Genomic DNA, 26,118 nt, shown 5'->3' on the forward strand with positions numbered 1-26,118 from the left:
TACTGCCGCCGCAGAAACAGAAGTTGAGAACCGAGTCTTTAAACCATATGTTAGTCCAGTAGCTGGCAGTCTTGGGAGCCAGAGCAAAGCGGGCCTTCTGGTCCTTTCCCCGGGCTCCTTCTTGCTGGGTAGTTCCTGTTTCCAAGCCTCCCCTTTCCCTCTTCATCAGCTCTCCTGCAGGCACCAAGGCCGCCAAGCCTTGCATTTCTTCTCAGTAGCCGATTTGGATGACATCTAGAGTTAAGGTTAACTCAGAACAAGTAGACCATTAGCAGCAGGTACATGCAGATTCCGTCCTGCAGAAAGGAGCACACGCGTGCTCTTCTTATGTAGCTTATGCTGTGCCTGCATTGTGCCCCCATCAAAATGACTGGAGGAGAGAAGCCGAGGAACACCCAGAAGGGAGAAGCGCGCCACACACTTACGATGGAGGAGTTTGGATTTAGTTGGAGGGAAGGGAAGGTGTCCCCGAAGCATGAAGCCTGAGCGTGAGTTTTATGAGCACGACAACCACAATCTACAGTGTGTTGTCTGGGTACACAGCGGAAGGAGCAGTGTGCCGGGTAGAAGCCTCGGATGAAGAGCCCGGAACTGTGAGGGCTAGAATGTGCAGGCTCAGACCTGACGGGCTCTCAGAGGCTGGGGAAGGGACTTGAGGTCTGACTCTTAAGCTGGTGGGAATACATTACCAAGTGTTAGGCTAGTTCCAAGTTACACCATGGTCTGCAATATATCTGACCCCCGGCTTGGTTCCTGACAGGTTTATGTGCCATGATCGGGGCTTCCATTTATACAGACCGGCGCCAAGACCTTCACCAACAGAACTACAAGGTCTATCACCTGACGCAGGAAGGCAGCTATGGCTACTCGTTCATTCTAGCCTGGGTCTCCTTCTCCTTCACTTTCATCAGTGGCCTCATGTACATGATCCTGAGGAAGCGCAAGTAGGCTGCGGAAGCCCAGCCTCTCTCCCCACAGTATGGCATACACATTCACATAACCATTTTGTATATAATCATTTTTGTGGTTTTTCTAGCAAACATATTGTTTCCTTTAAAAGCTTTTATAAAAAAGAAGAGAGAGAGAAAGAGGAGTTTCTGCCTTCTTGGAGTCTGAGACCAGACCACGAAGGCTGGCATTCAGAATGCAAGCCCACCGAGAGTCTCAGCAAGGCCCAGCAAGACCCAGCAATGTGGAATCTGCAGGATGCTTCTCCCCGGTGGACCTGGGGTGGGGTGTGGCCAAAGGTGGAAAAAGCCTGTTTTCCTGCACAGGCTCTCTGTAGGTTTCTGCCCCGCCCCTCTCCCCCGGCCCCTTCCCCCTGCCCACGCCACTCTGGCAGCCACAGGTAGGATGATGAGGGGCCCGAGTGAGGAGTACATATCCTCAGATATTAACCCCTAGTTCATGTAAGCAGAGGGCAAAGGCTAGCCCTGGTTTTGGTCTGTCCGGGACCCAGAGCCCCAGTCCCTCTGCGGTGAGTTAGGTCATCATGCAGACTTCCTGACAGTCGCCTGTCTGCCTTAAGGATAGTTGTCATGTTGAGTCTCCGTAGGTAATTCCCTAGGGCATCTGTTACATGCAGAGTCGCAGGTCCACTTCGAAGACCCTCAGAATCCATCAACGGGATGAACCCGTATGTCTGAATTTCCGATGATCTCCCTGCGATATTCTTAGATGCACTGAAACTGGGGAGCAGAGTCCTAGAGCCAGGGGAGCAGAGTCGCCCTGTAAATGTTAGCAGTCTCATCACACTAAGATGGCCCCACTGCCAGCCACATCTTGGCCCCACTAGCTCTTGCTACTTCTCTCACAGCTGCTGATATCTGGCTTGTGTCGTACTCCCAGGCCATAAGCCTCCATCCTCAAGGAGGACTGGGCAGCCTCCTCCCTGCCCTGTCCTTCCTGCCCTTCTTTCTAACGTGGGTGCTTCCATTGGCCCCTGTTTCTGGAGACTCAGAAGATCTGTCTTCCATCCATTCATCTACCCATCATTCAACATGAATGAGTCTTGCCACATGTCAGGTGCAAAGGTTACCTTTCAAACCATTCCTCGTGAGACTCGGGTCAGTGAAGAACACGCCAGAACCACTCAGAAACACTGCCACCTGTGATGGAGCAGCAGCAACGTCACCAGTCAAAACCTCCTGGGGCGAGAAGAAGCCCACTCTCTGCATGCCTGCCTTGAAGTGCCCTGTGGCGTCTACACTGCTCTAGACAGAGTTACACTCAGCTTCAACAGGTGCCATTCATTGGGGTTTCCCCAGAGGGTACTTTAGTAGAGGATCCCACATGTCCCACACTGAGACAGCAGGAAAGGATTCCCAGAGCCATGGCTCTCAAGATAGGCATCCAAGGAGGAGAACCCAGCTGCCCTCCAGTCAGTAAGAATGTCCTGATAAACGTGGCCATGAGAAGATCATACTAGAGATCCAAGGACTCTAAGATGGCAACCTTTCTCCCTTTGGTACCCTTCACCATTGTTAGCATCAAGTCGGAGAGGTGACTCTGGGACAGGGTGTGTAGATTTGCATTGTTTAAACACATTTACATGTGAGCTTCTGTGAGGGGTCGTTTGAGTACCGCAGTTCCAGTGGAGCTGGGGTTGTTGGGGCTGAGTGGCTTCAGAGCCACCATGGACACCTCCTCAGTACAAGACTGGCTTCCCTCCCTCCGGCTCTCCTATCCTCCTTTCCGTCCATCCCTTGGGGAGAGTGCCAAGGTGGCATGGGACAGAGATAGGGCAGGTGGCCACCCCTTGCCTTGATGGAGAACTTCCCTTGGGGACTTTTCTGTAATAATGTTCTGGTAGTCACGATGGAAACAAACAGACCAAACCACAGGCACGAAACATGAATTTCCACCTCAGAGAGCCCAGGCCTACAGAAGCAAACCATCAGATGCAATGGGAATGGGATGGGGGTTGTCTGCTTGCCACTGTGGCCAGCATTCGGTGCCATCTCCCTGTGACATGAGAGGTGCCTCTCTCCTGCTCTGTGCCCTGCATCTGGAGTGCTAGGAAAGAGAAAGGGGTGTGAGGGAGAACAGATCCACCCTTCTCCTGTGTGGGATCAGCTCTAAATTGGTGCTCATCACTAGTTACCAAAGAACAATGACAAAGTCAGCCGGGATATCCAAGAAGCATGTATTAGGACCAAACCCATCACTGTATTTAAAGGAACTTTAGTTTGCGCATCTTACAACATTTTTATAAAGTACTGTAATTCATGGGTGGGGCATGTGACAGAGACAGACTAACCCATGTTTGTCATTTGCATTAAAATTATTTTGGGTCTCTGTTTAAAGAATTCAGATAATGTTTGTGTGTTGTGTGTTCATGGTCCTGGATGCAGAAGAAGATACCTTGTGTTCCCTTCTACCCTCTGCCAAGGGCTGTGGGCCTGTGTGTACCCAGGCAAACAGACTGACATTCTAGAATGTTCCCTGTGAGCTGAAGCTGGGCCCACTCTGCCCAAATGTAGACTCACTACACACAGCCACCCCTCCTCCCCCAGGAGCTCTCTCAGCAAGCCCACCCAAGCGGGGCTTGTCGCTTACCACACAGCAAGGCAGAATTTTGTCTACCAAAAGCAGAGGTGGCAGGGAAGTTCCTTGGAAGCTGAGAGCTTAATGTTGAATCCTGTTTGGGGACAGGTGTGATTTCAGGCAGTAAGATACTGTAGGGTGGTCTTACTCCGTTTGCTGTAACCCATAACTGTACATGAAGAACTGTACAACCAAATTCTCCAAAGCTACCTTGTCTATGAAGGTAGAGCCTAGGTCAAATTCTGGAGTGGCGGGGAGCCATAGGAGGTCCCATCGACACAGTGATGTGAGCCCTGCCTGGTTATACAAGCCTGCATCCCAGTACTCGGGAAGTCATGTCAAGTTCAGGACCTTCCTGGGAAGCTCAGTGAGACCCTCTGTAAAAGCAAAAGTCAGTAGAGGGCTGTAGCTCGGAGGTGAGGTCGTGCCTAGCATACAGGGCGCTGGTTCAGGCCTTAGTACTGGGAGATGGGGAGTAGTGTATAGATTTTATGGCAAGCAACCAGTGACTGATGGCTCATCACAGGAAAAACTCCATCCATTTCCATCATGGGGTTGGCATAGTAGCTGCTCACACAGATGTTGGTGGTTGGGTGGATGTGGATGATGGAGCACTCTCTGAATGATGGAGCATTCTCTGGTGGTGGATGTGGATGATGGAGCACTCTCTGGTGGTGGATGTGGATGACAGAGCACTCTCTGGTGGTGGATGTGGATGACGGAGCACTCTCTGGTGGTGGATGTGGATGACTGAGCACTCTGGTGGTGGATGTGGATGACGGAGCACTCTCTGGTGGTGGATGTGGATGACAGAGCACTCTCTGGTGGTGGATGTGGATGACGGAGCACTCTCTGGTGGTGGATGTGGATGACTGAGCACTCTCTGGTGGACGGAGCACTCTCTGGTGGTGGATGTGGATGACTGAGCACTCTCTGGTGGTGGATGTGGATGACGGAGCACTCTCTGGTGGTGGATGTGGATGACGGAGCACTCTGATGGTGAATGTGGATGACGGGGCACTCTGATGGTGAATGTGGATGACAGCACTCTCTGGTGGTGGATTGGATGACGGAGCACTCTCTGGTGGTGGATGTGGATGATGGGGCACTCTCTGAAAATTCTTAAAGATCACATGAGATCCTTTCTCAAAAACAAAAATCTTAGCGCTCTTGGAGCAAAGAGCCCCATATGTCCTTCCTTTCTTCCAGAAAAGAAATGGGTTCTTGGAATCAAACTTAAATCCTTGTGTTAGCAAGGCAAGCAAGTGCTTGGTCTTCTGAGATGTAGCAACAGCTCAAGTTGAGGGATGTATTTGTTTTTGTTTTGTTTTGTTGAGAAAGGAGAAAGACAATCTGAACACAAAATCTAATACATTTTGGCAGAAGAGCCAGCAGTTCCCACCACCCTCCCTAGTGGTGCTGGATAGCGACAACAGCAAAGACCATCCCACCCAAACCAATCCCACACCCAAACCCCCATACCACCCCTACCCACCCTTACCCACCCCTAGACCCCAATCCCCACCCAAACCCCCACCCCCACCCCTACACTCCCACCCCAACCCTACACCCCCACTCCCTACCCATATCTGCACATCTACCCCAACCCCCACCCCAACCCACACCTGCATCCCCACCCCCACTCAAACCTGCACCCACATCCACCTACACCCGCACCTGCATCCCCACCCCATCCGCACCCCACCCCCCCACCCCCACCTGCACACACACACCCACCCCCATCGGGAAAATCTGCTGATGAAGTTGTGGGAGTTCCTCCTCAGGTAAGTCTGCTACCAACAGAACACAACCTGAGCTGATTTCTCCTAATCTCAGTGTAGTCATTATTAGCCGTGGGGTTTGGTTTCTTTTCCTCCCCTTACAGAGTACTGCTGCATTGAGATAGGTTTATAGTTGGTAATTAGATACCAACTTAAAACTACCAACAGTGGCCCTACTCTCTGTAGGCTCCACATCCATGTGTCCTGGATCAAGTCACTCTCCAATAAAATAATATTTTGGGGTGTGTGTTTGTGTGCTGTATGTACTTGTCAGTGTAGGTGGGTACACCTGCACACGTGTGTGTGTGTGTGTGTGTGTGTGCTGTATGTAGGTGGTTGCACTGGCACACATGTGTGTCCACAGGTGGATGGCAGTGTCTTTCCTGGATTATTCTCCTTTCCTTTATTTTTTAATTAATTTGTTTTTAATTTTTAATTAATTTGTTTTAAAGTTAATTAAGAATGCACACATACAAAAGGAAAAAAAAAAGAATGCACACATACCTTGGGGCTGGAGAGGTGGCTGCTCTTCCAGAAGTCCCAGCAATCACAAGGTGGCTCATAGCCATCTATAATGAAATTGGATTCCCTCTTCAGGCATGCAGGCAGGAAACTGTATACATAAAAAAAGTAGGCCTGGAGGGATGGCTCAACCATTAAAGGCTGGGCTCACAACCAAAAATAATAAATAATCTTTTTTAAAAGAATGTATACTGCTCATATAGAGAACCCCAGTACAGTTCCCAAAATCTACATGGTAACTCAAAGCTGTCTAGCTCCAGTCCCAGGGGACCCAATGCCCTCTTCTGGTGTCCATGTGCATCAGGTACACAGTTGGTGCTCAGACATACATGCAGGTCAAAAAAAATGTTGCAAGGAACCACTTGTTTGTCCTGGCCACCCAGAACCAAAATAATCACACAGAAACTGTATTAATTAAATCACTGCTTGGCCCATTAGCTCTAGCTTCTAATTGGCTAACTCTTACATCTTAATTTAACCCATTTCTATTTTTTTATTCTTTTTTTTTAATATTTATTTATTTATTATGTATACAATATTCTGTCTGTGTGTATGCCTGTAGGCCAGAAGAGGGCACCAGACCTCATTACGGATGGTTGTGAGCCACCATGTGGTTGCTGGGAATTGAACTCAGGACGTTTGGAAGAGTAGGCAATGCTCTTAACCACTGAGCCATCTCTCCAGACCCTAACCCATTTCTATTAATCTGTATGTCACCACAAGGTTGTGACCTATCAGCAAAGTTTCAGCACATCTACCTCCAGCTGAGGATCCATGGCATCTCTCTGACTCTGCCTTCCTTCTCCCAGCATTCAGTCCAGTTTTTCCCCACCTACCTAAGCTCTACCTTATCAACAGGCCAAGGCAGTTTCTTTATTCATTAACCAATAAAAACAACACATAGACAGAAGGACCTCCCACACCATATGTATTAAAAAAATTAAAAAGTGCTCTGGATGCAAGTGTGCTTGGTTTCATAGACACACACACAACAGTTTTCTTCAAGGGATGTGAGCATCCATGCATTTGGCTCTTTGAGTCTGACCTCTGTCCTTCAGTCCCCTGGCTTCTTGGTCCCAGCAGGGTAGGCTATGCATCTGGGTATTTGGGTCTGCGTGATTGGCTTGTTGGGCCTTATCAGACATGTTCAAGAGAAGGCTCTGGTTTTGGTGTGAACATCTTTGAGGTCTTTTGAAGTGGGCACGCTGTAAAGAGTGTTTTGTGCATTTTTCTTGGGTGAATTTTTCTGGCAGGTGCTTCACGCTGTCCCTGTGGGCAGAGTTCTTGGCCTCAGTATGCTATTGAGGTGGAGAATTCTCCAGTGTGGACTGTGCTAGGCACCGTCATACTTCTCCCAGCAGCTTTGGCTTCCAGGATGATCACAGAACACTCTCCCATGCCCCTGTGTCACAAGATCATCTTCAGACATTGCTAAATGTCCCCTTTGAGGAGCTGGGTACCATTGTCCTGGATGGCCTTCTACAATGAGGTTTGATATAAACCAGGAAACAGTAATCAAAGATCTCGTTTTTTTTAATTTTTAATTTAATTTAGTGTGCATGTGTGGGTGCTTGCACGTGTATGTGTGCATGTGTGTGTGCATGTGTATGTGTGTTTGGGTTTTCTGAAACAGGTTTCCTCTGTGTAACCTTGGCTATCCTGGAACTTGTTCTGTAGACCAGGCTGGCCTCGAACTCACAGAGATCTGCCTGTCTCTGCCTCGTGTCTGTGTTTTTACATGTGTGTTAGTCTCTGCAGAGCACAGAAGAAGGTGTTGGATCTCTTGGACCCTGGAGTTATAGGATTGTGAGCTGCCTGACGTGTGTTCTGGAAACTGAGTTCAGGTCCTTTGTAAGAGCATTAACTGCTGAGCTGTCTCACTCCCTTGGACCACATTTCTTTACGCACACATCTATGGATGTTGATGCCATGTTATTCATGGGAGACCATGGACAGGAGGATTGCATCTAACAGGCTTCCTGGAGGCAGCAGCTGTCCACCAACAACAGATGAGTAGAACAGGGGAGTTGGGAAGTGGGTGGGTGGACAGATGCTGGCACCAGGGCGCTGCCTCTGGGATAAAAGAGAGGACTGAGTACAGAAGACCTTCCAGTAGGATCTGCAGCTGCCTCCAGACCTGCAGACAACTCATGGTGGCCTCCACACCTCAGAGAGGCCTGGCTGCAGCTGCATCCATGCCTGATTGTAAGTTGACGGTAGTTGATCCCTCTGCCTCCACATGGCAGTCAGCTGCCCTCTTGCTTGTGACACTGATACAGGGAGGCAGCGGGCCAGACAGCGGGCACGGCAGTGGGCACGGCAGTGGGCACGGCAGCGGGCACGGCAGCGGGCACGGCAGCGGGCCAGACAGCGGGCACGGCAGTGGGCATGGCAGCCACTCCAGCAGCGCCTCTCCTGGGCAGGTTCCTCCCGCCCCATCTCTGTGCTTAGAAGAACTCCAGATTTGCCAGCTGAAAACAAGTTCTGGGGACACCTTGTCTAGACATGTAGAAGATGCAGATCCTTGGGCCAAATCCCAGGCTTGTTATTATGGGAGCCTTGGGGCTGGGACCCTGGAGTCCACTGCCTTACCATGCCTTCCTGAAGGATGTTGGTGGAGTATGTCAGGGAAGAAGGGGCACAGAGGGGCAGGACAGGAAAGTAACGTGGGGAGGAAGAGGAAATGGCTTTTTCTCATATGCAGAAACCTGACAATGTAAGTGCAATTCCTGGAACTGCATGCTGGAATGAGAGAATTGAGTCCTTCAAGTTGTCCTCTGATCTGAGAAACACATACTATGTGCCCTGGCACACACACACACACGTATAAAAAAAGTTCATGGTCAATATTGGTGATGTGTTTAGAAGACTGGGCTACATTAGACTCTAAGCACACATGCTCATAGAAAAAACAAAGTAAATAAATGTAATATCTTGCCAGGCGGTGGTGGCGCACGCCTTTTATCCCAGCACTCGGGAGGCAGAGGCAGGCGGATCTCTGTGAGTTCGAGGCCAGCCTGGTCTAGAAGAGCTAGTTCCAGGACAGGAACCAAAAGCTACAGAGAAACCCTGTCTCAAAATTAAAAAAAAAAAAAAATTAAAAAAAAATAAATGTAATATCTTGGTTTAACATCGTAAAGCCAAAAATACTTTTATGAACATGAAACTCATTTTATAGTTTAGAAATTTTAAAAATGCATACCTTAAAATACATACTAATCCCCCAATGTGGTATTTGCTTCATTTTGTGCTGCTAAACCCTTCTTACTTTATTGACTGTCTCTTCATGAAGCCCACCTTACACATAACCCAGGCCTGGAACTCACATCCCCTAGCAAGAGCCTGGTGATGGGAGGGTGAGGAACAGCTGCTTTCCACCCCATCTCCACCTTGACCCCCTCACACACACTTTGAACCTCTGTCAGGTCCTGAAGCTTCTATACCATGCTCTGAGGCTCTGTGGGATGTGTAGGCTCTAGAGCCCTGGACAACTTATGTTCTGACACCTCCCCTCCTGTCTTGTTCATTGGTTTGGTTTGTGGTTTTGTTGTTGTTTGTTTGGTTTTTATTTGTTGTTTGTTTGTTTTTTGGGGTTTCAATTAGTTCAGGTTCCAGCTCTATGTAGCCAAGGCTGACCTTGAACTCTATGTCCCAAGTGAAGGGATTACATATGTGTGCTGTTGTACCTGGATTTGTCCTGCTTTACTTTTCTCTGGGGAATGAGAATTTCCTCATATTTTTGTTTTTGTGATATGAGAAACATTCTGTTTACTTGTTTACTTTTTTTTTATCAAAGGCATTTAGCCTAATGTGCGCTCATATGTCCCAAACCTCTGTTGCAGGGAAGGACTGCTTGTTCATCACAGCTGCCTGGCTAGCTTAGCCCTGAAATAACCACACAGAAACTATATTAATTAAAACACTGCTTAGCCCATTAGCTCTAACTTCTTATTGGCTAACTCTTACATCTTAGTTTAACCCATTTCTATTAATCTGTGTATGGCCACATGGCAGTGGTTTACCGGCTAAGTTTTGGCACCATGTCTTACTCTGGTGGCGGATCCATGGCATCTCTCTGACTCTGCTTTCTTTCCCCCAGAATTCAACTCCATCTTCCCCGCCTACCTAAGTTCTGCCCTATCAACAGGCCAGGGCAGTTTCTTTATTCATTGACCAATGAAAGCTGCACACAGACAGAAGGACCTCCTACACCAAACCTCCTCCTCCTTTGTGACAATTAGCCACCCAGTCAGACTGTGATGCTGAGCTCCCACCCATGAATGAGACGACGCTAACCTACACCAGCGGTGAAGACGGAGGCCATTTTTGGCTTGGTGTGCTGCTCCCTAGCCCTGTTGTTTGTGGCATGCACCTATTGCTGGATCAAATCACCTTGCCAAATTACTTTCCTTTGCTCATGTGTTCTTTGCATGACACCAAGATTTTCTTTTCCAATGATTTCAAGGCTGTCTGGGATTTCAAATACACTGGGGGTGTTCAGGTCTCCTCTCTTGGAGGAGGCACACCCAACCCTTGTTTCAGTGATCTTGGGTGAATGACATTCCTTTGGATCAATAAAGATTCCAGGACAGAAGTTTCTCAGGACTCAGGAAGGGACCAAGAGAGTACCAAGGCAACCAGGTAACTCTTGTGCAGGAGACCAAGGTAGTGGGCACAAAGAATGGCAAAGTTCTTCTTGGCTGGTCCCTGGAGGTTAAATAAGGAAACTAAATGAGATGTGTTTGCCTACAGTGGAGTCCTGAGCCCTAGCTCTGTTAGTGTGTTGAGTAGTTTCTGATTGAGAAGCACCTAGCACAGACACCCACCCACCTACCCAATAAGGGAGTGGATAAAGCATTTGGAATCAGAATAAGAGAAACTTGTACGGCAGGAGGTGACTCGGTTGGTTATCAGAGTGTGAAAAGTTTCCCTTGTGAGAAGTTGAACCTCTGGCAGCTTAGCTCTCATGAAGCCAGAATGGAAAGAGGCCTCCCCCAAGCTAGGGGAGCAGGCAACTCCTCTGGCCCAAAAGCCCCCCACCCTACTCAATGTTCATAGATCCATCTGGTCTCAGCCCATTTTATTCTTGGGTGGAACAAAATGACACCAAGGTCACTTTCTCCTTCCTCTGTTTCTTTGCTTTGCTTTTCCTTGCCCGCATGCCTAGACCTACATCTCACCTGCTGGCTCCTATGTCCATAGGGACTTCTGCCCTGAGCTCACCATAAGGGAAAAGTAACCAGTAGTTTTGTCACCATCGTGACAGGGTGACCTCATCAAGGTGGAGCTGGCTTGGTCACTTGGCCACCATCTTGGTTAGTGATATCAAGATGGTGATGATCATGAGACTTAACTGCCATCTTGGCTAATGGACCACATGACATTAACCATAAATGGTGGCATCGATAAAACTTCCTGGTACCACTGAGCTCTTACTGGGCTCACCAAACCCTAGAATTTCCTGCACCACAGGCATATGGTTACATGCCCCAGTCCTCTTCTTTTTCCTTTCTGTGTGGTTTCCACTTTTCTGGATGCCTAATGGGATCATGGGATGTGGTGGGGGGGCAGGAGACTCCAAGCTGTCCTGTGTGGTATTTTATATCAGATGATAGTGGCAACACCAGACTTCCCAGGTAGGTCTTGATTTCCCCTTTTCCTTTTTAGTCTTGGCACATTGTTTCACAAGGTGTACATCCTGGTGTCTAGAAAGAACTGGAGGGCTTTCCCAGCCCCTGCATGGCCAACACCAGCCAGCTATCAGTAGATTTAGAGAGTGACTGTGAATTCTCAGAGCCCAGGGAGAACTTGGGAAAGTACAATCCCAACTGCAGCCCAAAGGACAGGCAGACCCCCAGGGTGCTAGCACAGCACCCCCATAGCCACCACCAGGGAGCACTATGCTGGGCCTTCATGCCTGCTCCTTCTGCTCTGCATCTTCAGAGTCTTGATTTACTCTAACTGGGTTAGAGTATTCTTTCTCTTCTCCAGACTCCTTTGCTCCATGTTTGTTACTTTTCTTTCTGCTTCACTAAGCCCTGAGTACTCTGGCTTTTGTTTTTAAAGATTATTATTATTAATGTGTGTGTGTGTGTGTGTGTGTGTGTGTGTGTTTGAGTTTACTACACAGCAGTAGCTTCCATGGCCTCAGCGGGCTTTCAATCTTTGTTCATGTATGTTGGATCTTCAGTGAATTGGTTTGACTCTTGTGTCGTTTGGGCAGAGATTTGATGAGAAGGCAAGAACATTTGTGTGACCTAAGGTTAAAACTCCGCAGCCCTGAGGACTTGTTTCTGGGTTAGAGGCTCCAGACTTAGAATAGGCTTAGAAAGAGCAGGGACACTACAGCAAGGTGATTCCAGGCAAGATTCAGGATTCAAAGGACAAAAGCAGAGGAGATCTGCCTGGCGACCTGGGGAGAATAACGCTGGATAGAGGTGTCAGCTGAGAGCCTTCTGGCTCCGTTAGCATAATGGAACTGTTTAGCTGCGCTGTGAAGGCCAATTAGTACCGCAAGTGGTCGGCGGCAGAAAAGAGAAAGACGCTGCTGCCCCCTGTGGTCACTTGCCAGAATTGTTTTCTTAGACGGGACAAAATTGTTACTCTGTACACAGATAAATATGAAACAAGGGGTGTGGCTCAAGGATTAGAGCAGGAAGCCATGGGCTCAATCACAGCAGCCCACAAAAGTGGTGGTGTGGTGTCTGCATAACACAGGGGTTAGAGACTGAGCTGTGTACGTGAGAGCCGTAGATAAACCCATCCGTGCTCCAGGTGAGTTCTGTGCCTCGGATCTTGACCTGGGAGATGCACATTTTCTAATTTCAATTAAAATCTCGAATAGAAATGGTAGGGTACCGCACACCTGCAATCCCAGTACAGAGGAGGTAGAGGCAAGAGGACAACGAATTCCTGAGCATCCCGGTCCCCAACTCCAGTTAAAAGTTCCTGCCTTCCTGCTTACTGTCTTTACAGATCACAACTCGTTACACAGGGCATCTTATGTGTACTCTCTGCTTGTCCTAGCCCTGCTGTCCCAGCAGATAGCAGGCTCTGGGAGGGTAGAACCTGCCTAGAGTTCACCACATCCGTGCCTGGTGCAGCATCTGCTCAGATGTGCCATAATTAAATGCATAGATCCCTCTCTGAAAATTCAACAAATGGGTGATAGAATAGCTTAGGTTGCTTGAGTTGTGCATATGTGTGCACGTGTTTCTGTGTATATGGGTATGTGTGTGTATGTGTGTCTGTGTGTACCAGACCCTTATCATGTCATAATTCTTTCAGCTCAGGCTGGCAAGAGAGCTCAGTTGGTAAAGGGGTCTGCTGCTAAGATGGGCAACCTGAGTTTGATTGCTGGGACTCACACAAGGCAAGAACTGAGTTCTGCAAGTTGTCTGCTGACTTCCATTTGGTACCCGAGTACTCATACGCATGCACACAAAATCAGTCAACCAATCAGTGTAAAAATCATTCAAAAGCTAATTCTCCCAGCTCAACTGCTAATCTATCTTTTATCTGGGGCTAGGATCCAACCCACCAAGAGACATCTGGGCCTGTTTGGTTATCCACGCTTTTGTACCCTTAGCCTCCTGGCTGCAGCTCCTTGTACTCTCTCCCATCTCCATTCTCCTTCCCCAACTTCTCACATGGCCCAGCTCAGTCTGGTCATGTCCACTCTGGACTCTCCCGGGTGTCCCTTTTATCTATAATAAACTTTCTCCTCCACCAAACATAGGAACAGTCATGTTCTTTCCTTTTTATTTTTATTTATTTTTCATTCATCTGGTGCACAAAACCACAGGAGTAGCATAAAGGAGCTCCCTTCTGAGGGCCTTGGCCACTCCCAGCCAAGCTGCCATCCTAAGTATCCTAAGGTATGTACGATTCATTAGTTTCTGCTGCCTTTTGCCAAGCAACCATCTCTCCTCACCTACTCACTAGGTGTCCCCTTTCCCTGCTGTGCTCCTCAGGGCCCCACATGCAGGCACCTCTGCTTGCTGAGACACTAGCATCTCCAGCTGTCTGTTCCCCTCGCCTTCTATTGTGTGTTACTCTGGAGCTCCCTGCTTTGTCTACCTTTCCTATGAAGACCACATTGGTGGGCCAGGAAGCCCCTCTCACCCTCCCAGGTCCCCACCATGTGGAAAGAGACACTTTAGGACATTCCTTTCTGACAAGTCTCTCCATCCTCTTGGGGACAGCCAGGATTAAAATTCTGGTTTCCACAGCACTTACTAGCTCTGCTCCCTCGGGCTCCTTCTTTCCTGAACTTCCTCAGCTCTCCCTGGGAGCTGCCTACTAAATCCCACAGGGTCTGTGACCCCTTCCTTTCTCTCTTCCGCTTGGAGCATTTGCTCTAATCTCACAAAGTAGGCATGGGGAGCTGCAATGTGCCACGCAGTACACCGTTTTGTCCAATCACCCCACCCTTAAAATGTCCACTGCAATGAGTCTGACTCAGGCTCTCTGCACAGCATCACGGGACCCTTACCTAGACTCTTCTTGGATACCCTGCTGTTGCCCAGGTCAAGGAGATTTTGTGATTATTGTTCCACAGGATCAGTCCCTTCACCCTCTAGCAGGTCATAGATGGGGTAGATGTTAGGGTGGACTAACCCAAGGCCCAAGATGTGGGTCTAGGTGGTAGCTGAACTGGTCAGTCTGGGCCACTGGAACCACCCTTCTCAGGTAAGGAGCAGAATTGGCTCTCCTAGGCCCAGGCCATCTGGGCCAATTCTCCCATGTCTTGGTGAGGAGTGGGGCTATCTCTTTGGAGTGCAGGGATGGAGTCAGATCTCTCATGGGGTGGGGGAGACAGCTCTCTTGTTACAGTGTCCACTGAGGGATAGGGTCAGCTATCCCCAGGGCCGGTGATAGGTGGGGCCAGCTCAGCATGACCCTTGGAGTTTCGACACACATGGTTCCTATGAGGCCCTGTGGTAACAAGGGCCATGAGCATCATCACAGACCCCAGCTAAAGCAGAAACATGGATCCAGATATGCCCTTGGCAGCAGCTTGGGCCCAGATAGCACCATAGCCCTGGTAGCAGCACAAGCCACCCAGATCAGTACAGCCCCAGCAGCAGCCTGGGCCTCGGTGACACTGTGGCCCCATGTGGCAGCACAGGTCACCCAGATCGGCATGGCCCTTGGTGGTGGTACAGACCTCAGATACCAACATGGTCATAGGTTGCCACTCTGGGCATCCATGTGGCCTTTGGTACCATGAATCACAGACATCAACACAGAGCCAGGCTGTGGTAGGACCACAGACCCAGACCCAGTCCTCTGAAGCAGCCTGGGATTTGATGTTACCATGGCAACTTGTGTTAATGCAAGCCACTCAGATCTGTATGACCCCAGTTTCAGCATGACCCTCAGATCCCTACCTGGCCTCAGGTGACAGCCCAGACCCTGGGTATTTTCAAGACCTTTGCTGGTGTCGGGAGCCATGGATATCAACCCAGATCCTAGATGCAGTAGAGCCATGGATTCAGACATGGTCCTTGCCACAGCCTGGGCTCAGACATCACAGGCCATCCAGATTAGCAGGGTCTTGGCAGCAGTGTGCCCTCAGACACTAACATGTACTCAAGTGTCTGACAAGAACCCCAGACATCTTCATAGCCTTCAGTGATTACTGAAGCCATGGATATCAACAGACCCTGGTGGCTGTTACTGGGTCACAGACCTAGACATAGCCTATGATGGCACCTCAGGCCTGGATGTCATCATGTCCCCCAGTGGCACCACAGCTCCGGAACACCAAAATGGCCACAGGTGGCAACCCAGACCCTGGGCATCCCCTTGGCCTTGGTGGTGACAAGGGTCATGGAAGTCAATATGGACCTCAGCTGCAATAGGACCATGGACCCAGACATGGCCCTAGGTAGCAGCCCAGGCTTGGACATCATCCTGGTCCTGGTCCATTCCTCACCGTTCTCACGTCTTCAGAACTGTCCTTTACCACAACACATGAACCATTCTGCCTCTTTCCCTACCGTTTCTCCCCCATATACTTGCTTATCATGATGGCACCCACCTGCGCATTGGGTGGGCCTGTGGATGCTTCAGGCAGGCCAGACTGTGAGGGTCCACGCACCCATGTGGGTGTTTTTCACCTGCCTGAGCCGCATGGCATCAGGAGGGCCTGTGGAGTTTCTTTGCATCTTTTTTTCTTCTTTCTTTCTTTGGGTTTTTTTTTTTTTTTTGGTTTTTTTGAGACAAGGTTTCTCTGTAGCTTTGGTGCCTGTCCCGGAACTAGCTCTTGTAGACCAGGCTGGCCTCAAACTCACAGAGATCCTCCTGCCTCTGCCTCCCGAGTACTGGAATTAGGGTTTCTTAAAGCCATGTTGTCTTCCTGGAAATGGCTGGCTCCAGTACAGCCTGATGGCCAAAGGGCACACTTCAGTTCCAAATTCTTGCAGATTGAAAAAATTTCTGTCACCACACAAGTTAATGATCCCAAAGTCTCTTATCTCTAAGATTTTTACAACTTTCTACTCTTAAATCTTTTATCTCTATTTTTATGAATTTTGCTCTCAAAAAATATTTTAAGTCTTTATCTCAGGATTTGTAAATTCATTGGGTGTGCTTAAAGAATCTGTAACTAAATTTGGCTTTAAACTTATAACAAAGGCTTATAATGAAAACCTAACCATAGGAATTTTAACTTGCTACAACATCCTATGTATGTGATTCAACTATAGTTAATAATATGTAACTTGGATTCAATTATTTTTAAAAAGTAGATCGACTAGGAAAACATGTTTTAAACAGCAACTATGTGGCTTGCCTCCATCTTAGCTGATGACCTCATCAAGATGGAAGCAACACATGACTGACAGTCATTTTTACTAAGGTTAAGAGTATATGCCACATGACTTCACCATCTTAAGGTGGCATAAGAAACAACTATAAAACTTCTCAGTCTTACTGAGCCCTTAATTTATCATTCTATCTCTTTTTAGACTAAAGAAGCAATAAGTCTCCAAAATGCTTTGTATTGGCATGGATTTTTGTAGGATAAAAATTTAAGGTTATAGTTGCTACAGCATACTATATATGTGATTCAACTCTGGTTTAGAAAGAAGCAACATTTGTTTGATTTAGATATACTTAATAGATAGATGGTCCTCAAACTATTCAGAGATCTGCCGACCACGGCATTTAAAATGTTTAGTATAAAAGCTTCCCATGATAGAGAGGAAGTGCCAGCTCCTGGCAGTAGCCCTAAGATCTCCTACAAAGAAGATGGCAGGGCACAGAAGAACTCCACCAGGAGCCTGCTTTAAATGTGGCAAAGCAGGCCACTGAGTGAAAATCTGTCCTTCATCTCGCCTGGTGTCAGGACCCTGTCCAAATTGTGGACAATTCTAGACAAGGCAGGCCAACCCCTCAAATTCCTCCCTCACAGGAAAGTCTCTTGGACTTTCAGGTCTAATAGCCAAAGACTGACACTGCCCTGGGACCTTTGCCTGCAAAGATCATGGAAGAACCTAGGGTGATTGTCCAGGTAGCTGGTAAGTCTCTGCCATTTTTAATGGATTCAGAAGCTGCTTTGTCTGTACTTCCTGTTTACTCAGGTAAAATTTATCCTTCTCAGATCTCTGATGGTGTTGATGACTAGTCTGGTGACAGCTTTGCCAGTTTAATAGCAGCAATTTAACAGTTTAACTGAGCTGCCTGTTCAGTTCTCTTCATATGTAAAAATAAGGCTTTATGCCTCTCTTTCCTAGACTTCCAGCTGAGACAGTTTACTTTGCTACCAGACTCTGAAAAGAGATAAAGTCACCAGGCTAGGTGGTGGTGGTATATGCCTTTAATCCCAGCACTTGTGTGTTGTGGGATAATCCATCTGTACACTGTCAATATGTATTACTCTCATTGGTTAAAAAAAGCTGACAGGCCAGTAGCCAGGCTGGAAGTTAGGTGGGAAAGCCAAACTGAGAATGATAAGAAAGAGGGCAGAGTTAGAGAGGGTCACGAGCCAGACACAGGAGTCAGACACACAAAATTGGGGTAGCACATAAATTACTAGAAATGGGCTAAGTTGTATGAGTTAGTTAATAATAAGCCTGAGCTATTGACCAAGCATTTATTATTAATTATATTAATATTGTTAATAATTAATTAAGCCTCTGTGTGTTTATTTGGAAGCTGCTGATGTTTATTTGGAAACTCTGCCAACACTTGGGAGTGAGAAGAAGGAAGATTCTGTAAGTTTGAGGCCAGCCTGTTGTATAGAGAGAGGTCCAGGACAGCCAGAGCTACACTGATACACTGAGAAATCCTGTCTTGACAAACCAAAAAAAAAAAAAAAAAAAAAAGAAAAGAACTTTTTTTAAGGAAACCTGGTTATAACTACTGCTGTCAGTAATCAACTACCTGTCTCATGGTAAATGACTGGGAAAATTTTAAAGTTTATGTGTCTCATGGTAAATGACTGGGAAAATTTTAAAGTTTATGTAAGTGTTCCAGCTGTAGTGTGAACAATGAAAACCCAGAGACAGATATTGGGGTTCAACCTGAAGATCAGAAAAAGCAAAGCAGCCAAGCCACCTCTACCTCAAACTGAAATGGCAATCCTGTCTCCATGAGTCCTCAGAATGAGACTGAGCCTGAAACCTGTTTTCTCCCATCATATATTCCTCTCTAGTGCTGGGATTAAAGGCATGCCCTACTAGCACCCGGCTTCTATGGCTAACTAGTGTAGCTGCAGGGATTAAAGGTGTGTGCCAAGATTGCCTGGTCTGTAAGGCTGACCAGTGTGACTGTTTTACTCTCTGATCTTCAGGCAAGCTTTATTTATTAAAATACAAATGAAATATCACTACATTTCTCCTTTTTGTCTAAAAATAAAAAGGCTATAACTAATATAAGAAAAACTATATGCAATATGGTACAATGACTATATACAATATATAAGGCAATAAATACATCAACAATATCTAGTCCATTTGTATTTGACAAATTCAGAGAAAATACTCCATATCTATCCTATCTTGGTGAGTCCAAAGTCTTGTACCTAATTTATTTTGTATTATAACTTGCTTTCTGTATCAGGTAAACAAGAAAAACTATAACTATTTAGTCTTCAGCTCCCTCAGAGACCCAAGAAGGAAATAATGTTAACTGATTAAGCAGGAAGTGCAAGCGACTTCCAAAAAAATGTGAGAAACAGCAGGCTGCCTGGACAGTCACACAAAGTTCCTCTACAAAGTCGGGACATCCATCTCTGGCCTACAGGACTAGCATATCCGACAGACTTTTCTGTGAAGCAGAATATTCTGATGGGCTGTTCCTCCATGTCTTGACAATGTTTGGCAGTCACTTTCTTTTTTGTCCTGCTTGTCTAATTAGGACAGCATACTGTCAGCAGTAGAGGCAAAGGAATTTTCTTGCCTGGTGGCTTACTTTTGCCACAAAGAAAGTAAACTCTATGTGGAGTTTCTTCAAGGCCCATTATTGTCTCTGAAGTAGATTGGTGCTGCCAGGAGCAGACATGTCTCATTGTCATAAAAAAGAAAAAAAAAGAACCTGTTATTAAAGCTACAGAGAAATCTTGTCTCAAAAAACCCAAAAAACCCCAAAAAACCAAAAAAAAAAACCCTTAAATTCCATATACTGTAGAGCTCTGAAGTGTTGGAAGATCTACCTAAAATATATCTTTGTTTGACTTTGAAAACATACCTAATATAACTACAAGTTCAACTGTAATAGGTGACTAATTACTAACCTGCATTTTCTTATCTTAAACAGTTGGTAATAGTAACTTTCAAGGGCTAAAAATCTGCTCATTGTTAAATGAGCTGTATAGGAACAATACCTTGAACAAGATTAGAAATGTATGTATAGTATGTTTAAACAAAATTAAACTCATATTTATCTCGATATACAAAATTTGTATACAATATACAAAAGTCCAATCCAATGTAAAACATTTAAAACTAGCAGCAATAATCTACCTTTTTATTTTATCATGTCTACATCCTCCCTTATTTCTTTCCAGAGTAGATTCAATATTCTACCCTTTTATTCTATCATATTTATATCCCTTTTCTTCTTTTCAAAACAAGAACTCTGAATCTAATTTCCTTTGTTCAACTTTCCTCCTGACTGTAACTAATAACTTGTAACCAATCTCCATAAACAATGACAATATCCATAACCTATCAAGTGACCAAAAGCAACCTACCCCACCTCTTGGGAATGTGGGTGTTGTAATCTTAAATTTACTCCTGCTGTTTGGGGGCAACCGTATCTTTAGGGGATCTTGAAAAGAAAAACTTGGGTTGTCAAGTCCTGAAAGAGGTAGCTGTATCATTTGTTGTCCAGACTGTGTAATGGGAAAGTGCAGGTTTTGTCTCAAGCCCTGGCTAGAGCAGTCTGTTAGGCTGGATCATCTCAGCTAGCCACCTCGAAATTGTTCTGAGAAGTTTGTAGTCCAAAGCTGATCTTTAGGTGGTGTTTTTCAGTTTAATAGTGTTATTATGGTCCTGGAGAAATCATCACTGTGGGGCCCTATCCTAAGGTCATTGTTAGGCATGCTCATGATTCATTGCAGAAAACTGATGGAGATTCAAACTCGAAATCATGTAGTCCTTAAATATTTGTTTTTCTACTGTTCCATATCAGGTAGCTCTTCTGACATGAGACAGAGATTTTGAATTTTCCTTTAACAAGCATGCTTGGGTTTAGAGAAAGAAAGTCACACTCTAACTCCAAAGCCAGCTTTAATTTTTATTTAGACCAGGACTATAAAAAGACTATTTGTCTGTAGAGAACAGCAGAAACAAACATTGGGGAAGATATATGAAATTTTATCAAGTTGGAAATGTGGTAAATAGGACAATTTACTCTTGACACATTTTTTTTTCTGGATGATTTGTCTTTTTCTTCAGATGTCTCATTTGTCAGTGGTCCTCAGATTCCTTAGCTGGATGCCTTTATTCTCCTGAAAAGACAGGAACAAAAAACTTTCCCAACCCTAATTTTGATGAGATTCTTTGGCAAGTTATATCTGCTCAAATGAAAAGCATTTGTTAGTGTTATAGGTTAGTTTAGAGCAAAGAGCCATGGTGCTTAGTGAACTATCATCTCTTCCAATTAAGGGGTGTCTCTTGCTCAAATCGAATTTTTTTTGTTTTTTGTTTTTCGAGACAGGGTTTCTCTGTGGTTTTGGAGCCTGTCCTGGAACTAGCTCTTGTAGACCAGGCTGGTCTCGAACTCACAGAGATCCGCCTGCCTCTGCCTCCCAAGTGCTGGGATTAAAGGCGTGCGCCACCACCGCCCAGCTCAAATCGAATTTTTCTCAATTTTGATGGTATCCATAGCATTTCTTCTCCTTGTGGAAACAAAAACAAAACCCCTTCCCCAATGTAACACATGTCCTGGTTTCTATTTTGAGATCAATACATTTTGAAAGTATATTGACTGATTAAATTCTATAGTTTTTTTCTACTATTCAATATCTCTCTGCAGCTGTTGTTCTTTTTGTTGGACCCTGAAGTCCAATTACCAAGGAGGAGTTGCCCCAAGAGACCACTCTCACACTGCAGTTGATGTAAAAGCAAGAGGATTTAATCAATTCTGTTGCAGCAGGGTCCTTCAGCATTCGAAAAGCCAAAAGACCCTGAATGACTGTCACAAGCTACTTCTAAAGTAAAAAGCCATAGAAACAAGGGGGGAGGAAACTCTGGGGTTCTTTAACTATTAGGATTGGCTTATTCAAAAGGCTATTAATAATTGATTTGAGCCAGGGATGGAGGGCTGTTGCCAGATCAGGCGAGGTAAGAGGGAACATCTGAGGGTTACTTTGGCCCCTTTCCCAGACTGAGTCAAAACATCTGTGGACATCTGTGGGTTATCTTGTCCTAATCCCAGGAGCGGAGCTATTATTTGGAGAACATCCAGAAGGACACAGGGAGATAGAGAGTCTCCAAATTTCCAGTACGTGCATGTGTAGTTGTTATGTCCCAGAGGAGGGGAGAAAGCACTAAGGGTGACAGGCCTCAGAAATGGCCTCAAAGTTGTCAGAAATGGCTTCAGAGTTATCCTAGAGTTTTACGTTTTTCTCACTAGAATTTAGAAAATTCAAAATTAATAAAGCATTACACAATTTATTTTGGGGGATATTTATTATCCCTTTCTGTTTACTTAACATATCCCTTAGAGTTTGATTTGATCTATCTATAACTGCCTGCCCTGTAGGATTGTGTGGTATACCTGTAATATGCTTTATATTATAATAAGCAAAAAGTTTCATTTTCTTAGAGACACATCCTGGAGCATTGTCTGTCTTTATTTGTACAGGTATACCCATGGTCATAGCTTCTAGTAAACGTGTGATTACCAAATCAGTCTTTTAAGAACTCAAAGCAGTTGCCTACCAAAAACCTGAACATGTATCAATGGTGTGTGGTATACATATTTTAGTTTTCCAAATTCTACAAAATGGAACACATCTATCTGCCAGATTTTATTCTTTTGAATACCCTTTGGGTTACGTCCTGAAGGTAGTGATATTTGGTTATATAACAGAACAAGTAGGACATTTCCTTATACTTTCCTTGGCTTTCTGTCATGTGACAGAAGTCTTTTTTTGAAACCTTTGCTATTAACATGTTTTTTTTTATAAAATTCGGAGTCCTCAAGCACATTTTCAATCAATAATTGATTGATTTCTGCATTACCTTGTGCTAGAGGATCCAACAGACCCCTATGGGATCAGATATGTATTATGTATATGGGATAATGCTTATTCTAGATTGTATTTTATAACTGAATAAATAATGAAGTCAAATCTGTATCATCTGGTATAAATTCAGCAGTTTCAATATACAAAACAATTCTCTGCATATTGCACAGTGATACTATGTTGAGTCTTTAAAATTCTTTAGTATCATGAGAATAGCATACAATTCTGACATTTAGACAGAATTATAAGGACTTTGATCCACTATACTTAAATTTTCTCATTTGTAACCTGCCTTTCCTGATTTATTTGCATCAGTATAGAATGTAGCAGCTCCAGTTATTGGTGTTTCCCATACAATGTGAGGAATAATTCAGTCAGTTCTCTTTATAAGTTGAATTCTCTTGTTTTTGGGATAGTGCCTTCTGTAATTTCTCTTCAATAAAAGTCAATTCTCTCTCGGCTTCAGCTGATAATTCTCTGCAACTATTTAAGTCCTTGTCACCATCTAAGATTTTGTTTAAATCAATCAGGTCATCAGGACCTATACCAATAGTGGGCCATATATGGGAAATATCTCCTAGCAAACTTTGGAAGTCATTAAGAATCTGCAAATAATCTCTCCAATTTGCACCTTTTGGGATCTAATTATTTGTAAACTTATTTTATGGCCTAAGTAATTAATAGAATCTCTTCTTGGTATTTTTTCAGTAGCAATTTGTAATCCCCAACAAGTTAAAATTTTCTTTATGTCTTCAAACATTCTAAAGTATATACATTTGAATCAGATAGCAAAATGTCATCCATGTAATAGTAAACTATAGATTCAGGAAATTGCTTAGGTATCATTTCCAATGGCTGACTTACAAAATATTGGCACAGGGTAGAGCTATTTAACATTCCCTGTAGGAGAACCTTCCATTGATATCTTTTAGTAGGCTGAGTAGACACTGTGAAGGCAAAATTTTCTGTCTTTTTTTTTTATAAAGGTATAGTGAAGAAATGGTCTTTGAAGTCAATAACTATAAAGACTATTCTTTAGGCAATAGAGAAGGCAAAGAAATACCAGACTGTAGAGAGCTCATTTGGTGTAGGTCCTTCTACATTTGTGCTGCTTTTATTGGTTGAATAAAGAAACTGCCTTGGCCTTTTGATAGGGCAGCAGCTTAGGTAGGCGGGGAGACAGAACTGAATGCTGGGAAGAAGAGTCAGAGATTGCCACCATGGAGCCAGCCACCAGGTCAGACATGCTGAATCTTTCCCAGTAAACCATGACCTCATGGTGAAATACAGATTATTAGAAATGGGTTAAATCAAAATGTGAAAGTTAGTCAATAAGAGGCTAGAGCTAATGGTCAGGCAGTGATTTAAATGAATACAGTTTCTGTGTGGTTATTTTGGGGGTTAAGCTAGCCGGGAGGCAGGACACAGCCTATTGCTCCTTCTAAAACACCCATTGACTGAATCACCTTATTAACAGCTCTTAGGTCTGTTACCATTCTCTATTTTCCAGATTTTTTTAAAACAACAAATCCAGGATGATTTCAAGGGCTGGTTGATGCTTTAATGTGCTGAGCATCTAGTTGGTCCTGTACCAGCTGTTCTAAAGACTGCAGTTTTTCTATTGTTAAAGGCCATTGCTTAACCCATAGAGGTTTGTCAGTCAATCATTTTAAATATAGGGCTGTTGGTGCCTTTGAAAGATCAGCAGCGCCGGGCAGTGGTGGCACACGCCTTTAATCCCAGCACTTGGGAAGCAGAGGCAGGCGGATCTCTGTGAGTTCGATACCAGCCTGGTCTACAAGAGCTAGTTCCAGGACAGGCTCCAAAACCACAGAGAAACCCTGTCTCAGAAACATACGTTAGTTCATACTTTGTTTCTAAGATTGGGGGGAATGTTAATCTGAGTATTCCATTGCTGTAACAAATCAAATTCCCACAAATTCATTGCTATATTAGCCACATATGGCTTTAATTTTTCTCTTTATCCTTCTGGCCCTATACCTTTGACCCATTTTGCACTCTGCTTTACGTGAGATAAAATTCCAATCCCTAAAAGATAAACATCTACCACCTGAAAAGGCCAATTTGGACATCAGGATTCTGTTGCAATTATTATTTTCACACCTATGTCTACAAGACCTTCAATGACAACATCATTTATTCCTATTTTTAATTTTGGTCTTTGTTCATTTATAGAAGTTTGCCAAAATACATGTTTTATGGTTTCATCTGAACTTTTCTGTCTCCTATAGTTTGTTCTATCATCCAGGGCAGTATGGTTTCTTACAATAGGCATTAGGTTCTTTAATTGCTCTGGGAAGGAGTTTCCTCTATAATGGTGGAACAACTGAACCGGATTTGGCATAAGGGCTTGATAGGCTCCTTATGGAGTTTCACAATGGTAAAGGATTACCATGACTATTCAACATTGACCTACATTCAATAGTCTAATGCCTGGCTTTGCCACACCTTCTGCATAATCCAGAAAGAAGCAATGTTCTGAATGGATTATTCTTAGAAAAAAACATTGTTTCTAAGAATGCCATGTCTACAATCCCTTTTGGCGTGACCTTGTTTGCCACAATTATAACATTTGACATTTTGATTTTTCCTCAAACCTCTGGAAATCACCTCTCCTATCTATGTATCATCATGGTTATGAGTTTCAATATTAAATTGTATCTCAGATCCACTCCTCCAAAGACATTGCATTTAACGGTCTAATTATCCTTATGAATATAGAATTGACATTTTCAAAAGCCAGAAATTCAATGATTATTTGTCTAGTTTCTAAATTTGGGATCATTGTATTTACTGCTGAAGTCAATCGTTTTAAGAAATCATAAAGGCTTCCTTTGGGCCTTGGATAACTTTAGTAAATGACTCAATTTTCTTTCCTATTTCTCCAATTCTGTCCCAAACATTCAAAGATGTTACGTGGCATAAATCCAGGATGTGGTCATCATATACAGCCTGTATTATTTCTACAGTAGCACATTCTCCTTCTCCAAGAATTTGATCTTGGGAGATTTCCCTACCTCTAGCTTTACTCCATTGTACAATAATCTTAGCCTCTTCTCTGAATCAGGTACTTCACTGTAATTGTGGACCAGGCCCTAAAACACCTTTGACCAAATCTATCTAGTTGTTAGGGATAATTCTATTACAAACGGACCATGAGTTTAACATTTGCTTCACAAAAGGTGAATGCATGCTATATGAGACTATTGCTTCCTTGAATCTCCTTAAATCTAACATCGGAACAGGAGTCCAGTTAGGTGTAACAGAGCCCACACCATTTGGAAATTCTTGTAAGGAAACTAGACATATTAAAGTTAGTTGTCTGAACTTTAGGCTGTTCCTCTCTATTCTTATAATGCAATGCTGAAATTGGTTCTCCATTAAATTCTTCTGTCTGGATTTGAATATCTCTGTGATCTGTTTTATTAGGTTTTTCTGAGGCCTTTTTTTTTTTTTTTGAGGTAGGATTTCTCTGTAGCTTTGGAGCCTGTCCTAGAACTAGTTCTTATAGACTAGGCTGCCCTTGAACTCACAGAGATCCGCCTG

The 26,118-nt window shown here is 44.7% G+C and overlaps 1 protein-coding gene across 1 annotated transcript in view; it reads left to right on the forward strand.

The window, feature by feature from the left end:
• The window catches only part of Emp2 (epithelial membrane protein 2), a 43,673-nt gene extending 40,367 nt beyond the window's left edge, over positions 1-3,306 (forward strand). Inside the window, exon 5 of the mRNA XM_057776927.1 lies at positions 761-3,306. Coding sequence (XP_057632910.1) covers positions 761-948 — 188 coding nt within the window. The 3' untranslated portion in view covers positions 949-3,306. The remainder of the gene's footprint in view (positions 1-760) is intronic.
• The last annotated feature ends 22,812 nt before the right edge of the window (positions 3,307-26,118 follow it).

The sequence above is a fragment of the Chionomys nivalis genome, chromosome 7, assembly GCF_950005125.1.
Source record: "Chionomys nivalis chromosome 7, mChiNiv1.1, whole genome shotgun sequence".
NCBI classification, from domain to species: domain Eukaryota; kingdom Metazoa; phylum Chordata; class Mammalia; order Rodentia; family Cricetidae; genus Chionomys; species Chionomys nivalis.